Below are 10,806 nucleotides of genomic sequence, written 5' to 3'. Positions count from 1 at the left end.
GCCTGAAGTCATACGTGAGGCTTTTCTGCCACTCTGAATGTTTGACTCTGCTTGTGCTAAAATAGACCTGGGTTATTCAGGTGTGGAAATACCACAGTGACGAATAAGCGCTTACCCAATAATTAAAAACACAAAACAAGTGTTGCCCAGAAAGCCGTGAAAACACATGATTCATGTATATTATATCTCCAGGGCATTGTAAATTAGAAGAATAGAGGATGGGACAGGAGACAGAAGCTTGTTTTCTGTAATGTAAGAAGTAATGTTCATGTCCGACAAACATTTCACGACTTCAGCATTATTTTTTGGGTGTTTTTTTGTTTCCCTCCTGTGTTCCTGTGCTCGTCACTGTCTGATTTTCCCCCCCAACACCTGTGTCACATCAACCTCATTAGTGCTGCCCTGTTTCCAAAGTCTCTTCACCTGCACCTCATCCCCTTGTTAGTTTAGTTTGTGTTCTCGCCTGTTATTACCTCACTCTTTGTTCGTTCCCTTTCCCCACATCAGCCCCATGTCTCCGGTGTTCCTCGTGTTCCCTGAGCTTCTGGTTTGTTCTTCTTTTGGTTTTGGTGTTTTTCTTTATTGGGGATTCGCCCCGGCCTGTTTTTGTTAGTTTGTTTCATGCTTATTGGACTTTAGTTTTTTTGCATTTGGGTCAGCATCATTTTGCAAACTGTGACAATGTCTGGAGAAAAGGATTTGTAGGATTTGCACCACAATGCTTCATTTTAAATGGCGTGTCATGACACATTTTACCTTTATCAGATTCACTCATGCGATTTTGATTTTACGTTAATTAACTGTGGAGCCCTAGTGCAAGTAGTTAACAAAGCACCACTAGCAAGCCTATATGAGATAAAACCACTTTTATACCACCAACAGTCAACATCAGTATCAACCATGATGCACTCGCACTGATTATTTGCCATATCATGTTTGAGATCGAGTGACGTGATGATTATACACCTGCTGTATTCATTCAGGTCAGCTGCATCTCTAAATTGTTGACACTGACAACAAAATGATGACATCAATAAGAACCTGCACACCCACACAAACACACACTCGTACACACAGTTCAAATATTGATATGATGTGCGTGCTCTCTGACCCAACACAGCTTGTGCCGATGTCACTGCAGCAGGTTTTACTCACAACATGCTTGTCTTTGCGCTATCCACTGGGGTGACTTATGAATCTTTTATCAAAACTGGCCTAATTGCTTAACCATCCATGGCCCGGTCCAGCGGTGAATGGCGGGAGGGAGACTGGGCATGCCATAACTGTCATAAAAACAACAAGCAAAGACGCCAGCATTTAGTCCAAGTCTGCCCTTTTTCGCTACGTGCCTCCGTCTATTTTTATATTACTTTTATTTATCCAAGGTGGTCCAATTATGAAAATGTTTTTATATTGGGGGAGACTCCATACTGAGCAATAATTCTATGAATATAATAAGTTGTCAACAACTGGGGAGAATAACATCATTTTCTTTTATTTGTGTGGACGGGTGGGAGGGGGTTTACTGATATGAATACAAATCAGCAGTAACCAGACATAATAATCATATCAACATCTGGGCAATTTCAGTGCAAATCAGTGGGTGAACATGTGCAGTGTGTGTGCCAGACAGCATAAAGCCAATATTCCCTGATCCATCTGCTTATTTTCTGAAGTGTTTATTCTGCATTGGATAAAATAAAAAATAAAAAAGCAGCAGTACACAGCTTCCTGTCCTAACCCTGGACAAAAAAAACAACTTTCCCTTCTGTTCTCACTCCCACTCTCTGCTCTGTTTTGCAGCAGAGGAAGCTGCTGCTGCTGCTGCTGCTGCTGCTGCTGCTGCTGCTGGTGGTGGTGGTTCTGAAGGGGCAGAGCTGAGCAGCAGTTGGAGAAAAAAAGGAAAAGAGATCGGATCGGATGGACAAGACGAGCCTGTGGGGAGTTTTTTGACTCCCAAACCATCCCCACACAGTTCCTGGGAGCTGACGAGCCTGTCCCAGGAAACTCCCTGCTATTCCTACCCTGTGGACAAAACAGCTGCACGTTCTCACTTTTTTGCTTTTGAACTCGACCGAGGGAGAAAAAAAAATCTGATTATTCTAACTGCAAGGGCTGAAATAGTGAGTTGTTCGTAATAATTATAAAAGGTAATTATTTATGTTGAGATAATTGTAATAAGTGTTAGTTAATTTCCTTATAGGATGACTATTAACATTTTAAAGTGTTAATAATATCACAATAAACAAATTATTGTTAGATTATAAGACATTTATAAGAACATTAAAGGTGCACTATGTAGTTCTGCGGGAAAAACATTTCAATCAGACAAGAAAGAACGTTAATGACTGATCTTTTTTATGTCCAAACAAACCTAATAAACAAACTCTCTTTGTTTTCATGACTGAATAAACAAACTGAACTTAAAGGACAAACGCACCATCATACTGTTTATATTTGGCGGACCCTGCCACCTTTCTAGCTTCAAACAGTGTTCTTGGGACCTTGTTTTCCTCTGAGAGCAGCTTGTTTATTCAGTTATGGAAAAAATAAAAATATTTATAACTTTAAAATTATGAATTTGAATTTCTTCTCCATAATAGTGCCCCTTTAATATAAAGTGTTGCTGGTAATTTCACTAAAGTCAAAAATATTCTGTGACATGAGTTCTGTATTTTTACACATTTAAAAAGACAAAAAAAACGAAACAAAAGAAATTACATAAGTCTGTTTATTTATATATTAAATGCTTGTTTTATCATCTTCTATTGTCTGGCTCGAAAACACTGGATATGATCCGTCTTCCTGCTCACAGCTGGAGCTCAACTGGAGTCCGTTTTGCAAACGTTTTTCCCTGAATATGTCAATATCAGGCACAGTGTGTGCGCCTGTGCCTGCGCGCATAATTACAGATGCGCCATTCCTCCAAAGCTGTCATTAGAAAAGGGAATGGGAATGACTCCAGGCTACAACCACCGCTTGCGGTTACGTAACATGCTCCTCTCGGATCCAGTCTTATCCCGGAGACAGCTGAAAAACTCCGGGCTCCCTCACAGCCCATTGTCTGAGGACATGGGGCTCCAAGGAACCGAGTTTGTTATTTTTTTTCTCCCCCAAGTCTCTTCCATTTTACAAGAAACTCGACTGTGTGTGTTTTTGAGTCTTTGTCTGGCTGCTTCGCTCTGTCTGGTCGGTGGATCTGCTGCTGCTGTTCCCTGAGTGTCCGTGTGAGGGCGCAGTGAGCCCGACTTCTCCTTTCATCCAGGGATGCTGCCGGTGGCCCTCAGACAAAAGAGAAAATGATATTTAGAGCTCTACAGGAGAGCAGGAGAAGGGCAGGAGGGTTTGATGTGGAGGAAAACATCTCTACACATCAAGTGTGTTCACGAGACGTGATGCCTGTGCGTAAATATTCATTTCACATGTAGAAATCATTACTTTACCACTAGAGTCTTCACTTTTCTGACCAATTAAACCCAAGAAAATAAAAATGTCATTTAAAATACTTAAATTCTGCAACATGAATTATTTTAAAGAAATAGCTGTGATGTGAGGATCATGTGTTTGTTTGTGTGGGGGCAACTCTGCCCTTCACTTGCAGGTTCAAGCCCTCGGGTCAGCAGTAGCATCCAGGCTGCTGCTGCTGCTGCTATGCCCTTGAGCAACCTGAGCAAGACATCACATCACTAACAGCCTCTGGGTTTCTTCGACTGTTTCATAGCTGTTCTTAGGTTTTGAGTCCCAGCGGAGAGGTGAGGAGAGATGGGGAAGACAGCTTCGCCTCGGGGTGTCAATCACATGTTTTCTTTCTTCCGCCTCTTTTACTCCGTCTTATTTGCCTCCTTTTCTTTCTTCTTTTTCCACTTTGCCTTTGTTTTATTTCTTGCTTTCATTCTTCGCTGCAGTGTTTAGGCTATTTTCTCGCTTCACCTTGAAAGAAAGCTCCCAGCCAGCCTGTCTCCCGCGCCGCAACAAACCCAAAGCCCGACTGTACCACCCCCCAGCCAGGGAGGGGAGGAGTCTATACTTTCCTCCCGCAGAACTGAGTGTATAACACTCTGCAGCCAGCCACAATGTGTGTCAGAGGACTGTCTGTGCTCCCAAAGTAGATGACTGCTCCAAATCTGGTGTCTGTATTAGTGACTGCGAGATACGAGAAAAATTGGTTCGCACATTATCATCCCGAGTCAGGACAAGGTGAGCATCTTCTCATTTCAGCGCGTAAAAAAAACAGAAACGTGTCGCTGTCTTCTCATATTTTTCACACAGAGCACACTCTCTGCTAGATTTGATTGTTGTCATTTCATGTGTTTTTCTGTAAACATGCTGTTTTTGTGTCCCGGTCATGTCTTTTATTCTGGCGTGTTCAGCGAGCGCTGAGCCAAACGCGTCGTTTTGCACACTTTGTGCGTCACGGTCACATTTACGCACATTCTCCTGTGAGATTTGTGCGGTTTTTTAAACCCCACACAGGAGCGGGTGTGGAATTTAGTGGAGCAGACTGTGTGTCTGTGTGTGGGCTTTGACTCATGATCTTCCTAGAGCGGAGTTTTCAGGTGTGATAGAGGGCTGAGGGAATGGGGAGAGACGCTCGTTCCTTTTGGAGACTAAAGTGCCTTTTGTTCCTTCGCAGGTTTTTTGATTGTGGGATAGAATGCCGGCGGTCATAAGTAAAAACTCCGATTTGGAGTTTGACTCCTTACAACCGTGTTTCTACCCGGATGAGGACGACTTCTACTTCTGTGGTCCCGACTCTGCGCCACCGGGGGAGGACATCTGGAAGAAATTCGAGCTGTTGCCCACTCCGCCCCTCTCCCCGAGCCGAGCCGCGCTACCGGGGGAGCCGGCGACTGCCTCCCCGGAAGCAGACCCTCTCGGCTTCGGCTTGGGGGACCCACTGGACTGGGCTTCGGAGCTGCTGCTCCTGCCCGAGGACGATATCTGGGGGGCGTCCGACGATGGGGACCTGTTCGGCTCCGCTTTGGATACTAACCCCAACAGCATCATTATCCAGGACTGTATGTGGAGTGGCTTCTCCGCCAGGGAAAAGCTGGAGCGGGTGGTCACGGAGAAACTCGGCAAGGCTATTTCCACGGCCACAGGAGGCGGCAGGAGCGTGTGCGTCAAGGCGCCGGAGGTGGTGAGCCGCAGCTCGGTGTCAGAGTGCGTGGACCCCACGGTAGTCTTCCCTTTCCCGGTCCACAAGAAGAACGGCAGCAGGGACTCATCCGGGACCGTTAACACATCCACAACCAACGCCAGCGCTCCCAGTGACTCCGGTAAGAATCTGAAGATGCGCTAAAAGCCTTTGTTTGCGTTTTTATACAGAAAGACTGGTGCCAGGAAAACAATCACATTATATTATTATTATTATTATTATTATTATTATTATTATTATTATTATTATTTTTATTATTATTGTTGTTATTGAAGTGACTCGAGCTTGTTCATGTGACTGGCCCGGAATTGGATTACCTCGTTACATTCCACGCACACACGCACGGGAGTAGTGACACAGTGAACGAGGTTTATGTAATCAGCGGGTTCTTCATCCGGCAGATGGCAGTAAAATGGGGAATTGTGCGCCTTCCTGAACTCAGTTGGCATCTGAGCCAAACAAAAAGACACCACACTCGCCGAGTGCAGCCGGAGCAGGTCTGTGGGAGGAGGAGGAGGAGGAGGAGGAGGGAGAGATGAAAAGGTGTTCGATGATGTGATGAGCTGATAGGGTGTCAGGTTCAAGGTGCCGTGAGTGCTTTCATTACGCGTGGATTAGGGGGACGATTTGCGCGCAGTGGGTGAGGAATTGGCACTTGTTTAGGACCGCCTGTACAAACTGTCAGCTGATAACTGAAAGTAGCCCCGAGAGCAACAACAGGAGCAGCTCGCCACGACAACAAAAAGTCAAACTCAGGAGCAGTGACACGCTCTTATTCTTCCGCTTCTTTTGAGATTTTGTGTAGGAAGTAATATGTGTTCAGATTAGGAAGTGAGCGTTGTTTGTATTTAATCGCCCCGAGGCTTCATCTCCCATCTATTCCTGCTTATGAGTTCCCTAAACAAACACTCACGAGTCCTTATCAGCGTGTTTTCGCTGCGAAACAGTAGTACAAAGGCCTCCAGCTTGGCACAGAGGGCAGACTCAGCCAGCCTTGCCAAACACCTCCTCCGCCGCGAAGAAAAGAGGACGGAGGAGGACCCATGGCTGCCTCTTTCAGGGGTGGAGGGAGGGGGTGACAGCTTTGAACAAGCGCTCCATCTCGACAGCTGTCTCCCTGGCGCCGCTCCAGCTCCGAGGCTTAAAAGGGTGGTGATCCGATCGCCTGCCGCCGCGCCATCCTGCGCGCAGCACCGCTCCAGTGCGCTTCCGCCGCTCGCAGCGTTTCGGGCGCGTCGTCCTTTTGTGCTGCGCGCGTTATGTGTGTAATGTCTCATCAAAGAGACGCAGACTTTGAAGGCGAGATTGCAGGTTTATCCCCATTGTTAGGCCAAGAAGTAGGGGAATCAGCTGTGCAGATGTGCGAGCGGAAAGAACACTTTATCTCTTGCTTAAGGCTAATATTTTATCTCCCCGCACAGAAATATAGTTCCCTTTCTTCTATTTATACGCCAATAAATGAGCTGTTCCCTTCTGAGAGCGAAACACCAAACAGCTAAATCCCAGCTTCACATGTGGCAAAGCCAGCCACGCCCCCTCATCCACCCAGCTGTGCCCAGCTTTGTTTTGATGGCAGCGCCAGTCTGTGTGTGCGTGTGTGTGTGTGTCGTCAGTGTGTGTGTGTGTGTCTGTTGAGACAGCATCCCTGGTGCAGCGGTGTCTGAAGTGGGTTACTGTAAGCTGTAAAATGCCACACTCTTCAGATGCTCCTGAGCTGATAATGAGAGCCATTATCACAAAAGGCATTTTAACTGGGCCTCACACTCTCTGCCTCATGATTGGCTACTTCCTCTCATCTTCAAAAGGCGCCAGTCCCTGATAAGTCTCAGCTGCTAGGCACAGGTATTAAGATGAAGAGCTCAGCTAGGAAGAGATTGTGCCTTTTTCTTCTCCCCCCTTTTTTTTTTTTTTTTTTTTTTTACTCCATCAGAGGTCAGAGTAAGTTCTTAAAGCCTCTCATGCTAAAGCGAAGTTCTGATCAGACTAAAGCTGTCTCGTCTCACCGGAGAAGATTAGCAGAAGTTTTGAAGGAGGGATGCAGAGTGAAAGAGCTGAGACTGAACATGTCAACGCCTGCAGAGTAGATTAGTTGAGGAGTGACTGACACTAAGCATTAAGAGATTTCTGCTTATGCAAACAGCGTTGAGCAACGCGCTCACTCCCACACACACACACTCTCTCTCCAGATCTCACTCACACACATACCTGTCACCTGCTGGTGCACATGCATGACATTGTGGGAATACTTGCGACTGAGTCACTCACATTCTGCTTTCTTTTCCCAGAAGAGGAAGATGACGATGACGACGATGAAGACGATGAAGGAGAGGATGAGGATGAGGACGAGGATGAGGACGAGGACGAGGAGGAGGACGAGGAGGAGATTGATGTGGTTACAGTAGAGAAGAGGCGTTCCACAACCATTAAGGCGTCGCCCATGGCGACGGGCACCGTCACCATCTCCGTGCACCCGAGGAACCAGGACACGAGAGGAAGCGTGTCAGGGTCCGGCGTGGTGAGCCGCTTCGTCAGCCGGCCTCCTCAGGAGCTGATCCTGAAGAGGAGCTCGGTCCACCAGCAGCAGCACAACTACGCAGCCCCCTCACCGTACGCCTCCGACGATGACCCTACCCCGCCTCCAAAAAAGCAAAAGACATCAGACGCTCCAAGGCCTCCCACCAGAACCATCTCCTCATCCTCCTCATCTTCCTCCACATCCTGCAGCTCGTTCACCAGCATGTCAGGGGCGCGCAGCAAGCGCAGCGCCAGCGGGGACAGCAGCCCGCGAGGAAGCTCCGACTCGGAGGACAGCGAGCGCCGGCGCAACCACAACATCCTGGAGCGCCAGCGCCGCAACGACCTGCGCTCCAGCTTCCTGACACTGCGCGACCACGTGCCGGAGCTGGCGCACAACGAGAAGGCGGCGAAGGTGCTGATCCTGAAGAAGGCCACCGAGTATGTGAGCTCGCTGGAGACAGAGGAGATGAGGCTCCAGCAGGAGAAGGACAGGCTCCAGGCCCGCAGGCAGCAGCTGATGCGCAGGCTGGAGCAGGCTAGGACTCGCTAACAGACAACCACTACAACACAGAAACACTCACAAATACCCCGGATGACCCCCCCCTCCTGCCTCCACTCAGTCTGACACACGAATAGATGCACACACACACAGGTCTATACACTTAAAGCACAGACACATAGGCGTGCATATCTGTTGTACACACACAAACATCTCAGAGGACGTTTTTCTTCAGATGCCGACACACAAACCTGGAGGAGGATCGGGGGGTTGCCGGAGGGATGATCGGACTTTCACTGCCGCCACTTTTTTTGCACATTTGTTGACGTTAAGAATGTTTAGGGTTTACTTTTTCAATACAGTCACATTGAGGAAAGATAAAAAAAGAGAAAAGAAGGAGGAAGGAGAGAGGACACACCTTGTTTCGGTCTTCCCCTCCTCGAGTTTTTATATCATTTCTATTTGTATCTTGTTTTTTGTTTTTTGTTTTTGTACTCACTGTGACACCAGCCTGGAATCAGGTGATTCCCCACAGGGATGGGGTGTCAGAGGGCACTTTGCTTGGAGAGTTTCACGTACAAGAAAGCAGTGCACACTTACTTTGCCTTCACCACTGCAAAAAAAAAAAAATAAAGTAACAAAAAACTGAAGAGACTCTGACGACTGAGGGTCACGTAAACGATGCCACTACAGGTTCTCTTCCTCTCACTCCTCTCTCACACTGGTGCTCAAACCAAGTCAGTGGATGTATAACTGTGCACCTTGCTAGCCGACACTTTTGTAAATAACAATAGTGTACAGACAAAAAATACACTCAGATCTGCCTTGTTTTGTAATACATTTTGTCCTTGTTTTTTTATACATGTCAGGAAGCTGCCAATAACTAGACTGGAAGTTTATATACCTTTAAAGTACTGTAAGGCCTCGATTTTTGAGAGTCATGAAACTTTGTAATATAACAATATATTGTTTTTTTTCCCTTCTCTTTTACTTTGTATTGTATCATATTACTAATTCTACACACCTTTATGCTTTTAGTGTGAACCTGATACATACTAAATTTGATACTTATATTTTCGTATGAAAATGAGTTCTTGGTAGATATCACTTTATCTCGTCATTTTTTTCTCCTTCTATATCAAATAATTCTTTTGTACAGCAAATGTGTTCTATCCTCATGTACCTGGCCTTTTTTTTCTTCCTCTTTTGTTTATATTTGTAACTATCGGGTGCATAGAACTGGGTAAACGGATATAAGATGTTTGTTTTTTTCACTTTTAAAATGTACATTTAGTGCTGCAACTCATAGCACTTTGAAATACCTCATTTTGAAAAATAAATAGACATCAGAAAATCCTCATCCTCGCCTTTGTGGGTCTCTTCGATGTCCCCTTTTAACCCCTTTGCCCCTTTTCATATCTGTGTATTTTTCCTATCTGCCCCGACGTTTCCGTATTTGTTTTCGCTGCCTCTCAAAGACTCATCCTGACAAAGAAATAAAGAGAGTGTCTTCTGAATCCTCTCTGTCTCAGCACCCTGCGGCTGCCTCCCCCTCTGTAGCCTCTCACACCCACCCACACACGCACACCTACACACACACACGCACTCTTCAAGTGCACCGGAGCACACACACACACACACACACACACACACACACATAGGCACACGCACTCACCGACATAGCCCTTCCTACTACATTGTTCAGGCTGTTGCCATGGAAACTGGAGCAGCTGCTGGGTGGCAGACACCGAGAGTGAGTCTTTTATTTGTCTGTTAGTAGTCTGTGTATTCCTGCCTGCATGTGTGCGTGTGTGTGTGTGTGTGTGTATGAATGCAAATGTCTGTATGTGAGTCTACCTTTTGTCCCGGTCTGTGTGTGGCCCGGGCGCCTGATATCTGCGGCGTTGTGCGCTGCCTGCCACGATGCCAGGACAAGGCTGGATACTGTTTACCAACATCAGCCACATGGCTCTGGCCTCCTCCTCCTCCTCCTCCTCCTCCTGCTCCTCCTCCTCTTTCCTCCTTCCCTCTGTGCCTCCAGTGCCGGGCCTTAGCCCAAATATGTGCCACTCAGGAGTCTGGCCAGGCGTTCTCTGGAGATGGCTGAAAGGGAAATCTGTTGCCACGGTCTGAGTAGCCATTCAGCACGACAGTGTGTTCACAGAGGGAAGGAGAAAGAAGACTTGCCGAGAAGGGAATTAACAGGACATAAAAACACACATTGTTGATGACTTTGATTAATCCTTTTTACCTAAGAAAGCAATGACTGCATCGCACCATACGATGCGGCGAGCCTTTCTTCCTCAGTAAAAACGATATATTGCTTAGACGACACGTTTTCGCTCCAATCTTGCCATTCACCCGTAGGAGCTGGACTTAAATGATCCAGAGGTATGTGCACTATGTAATAGACAGGGCTATATGAAGACTGATGACTTTGTTTTGGAGTTGAGACAGCCCAAGACTGAGCCTCTCGGTGGGGGAGTGGAACTGGTGGATTACATAACAGGAGTCTGGTGGGTCTGGTGTCTTTGTGCACACTTACTGTGCACGTGTGTGTGTGTACGGTACAGGAGTCTAGTGTCTTTGAGTGTGTGTGTGTGTGTGTGTGTGTGCATGTCCTCTCGTGGGG

The 10,806-nt window shown here is 46.7% G+C and overlaps 1 protein-coding gene across 3 annotated transcripts; it reads left to right on the top strand.

Moving 5' to 3' along the window:
- Positions 1-1,809: 1,809 nt before the first annotated feature.
- Positions 1,810-9,530, top strand: mycn (MYCN proto-oncogene, bHLH transcription factor). Of its 3 annotated transcripts, none has more exons than XM_084376691.1 (3): positions 1,810-2,150; positions 4,634-5,279; positions 7,444-9,530. In XM_084376691.1, the coding sequence occupies exons 2-3, from the start codon at positions 4,655-4,657 to the stop codon at positions 8,223-8,225; spliced, it is 1,407 nt and encodes a 468-aa protein (XP_084232817.1). In that variant the 5' UTR covers positions 1,810-2,150; positions 4,634-4,654; the 3' UTR covers positions 8,226-9,530. The 3 variants fall into 3 exon arrangements, with proteins under 3 accessions (XP_084232817.1, XP_084232818.1, XP_084232816.1); XM_084376692.1 differs by lacking the exon at positions 1,810-2,150 and adding an exon at positions 2,325-4,197 and having other exon boundaries at positions 7,447-9,530; XM_084376690.1 differs by lacking the exon at positions 1,810-2,150 and adding an exon at positions 2,337-4,197.
- The last annotated feature ends 1,276 nt before the right edge of the window (positions 9,531-10,806 follow it).

This window comes from Pagrus pagrus (genome assembly GCF_965226575.1).
Source record: "Pagrus pagrus genome assembly, chromosome: 16".
NCBI classification, from domain to species: domain Eukaryota; kingdom Metazoa; phylum Chordata; class Actinopteri; order Spariformes; family Sparidae; genus Pagrus; species Pagrus pagrus.
Note: the sequence above shows the minus strand (reverse complement) of the source record. Positions and strands in the feature narration are given on the sequence as shown.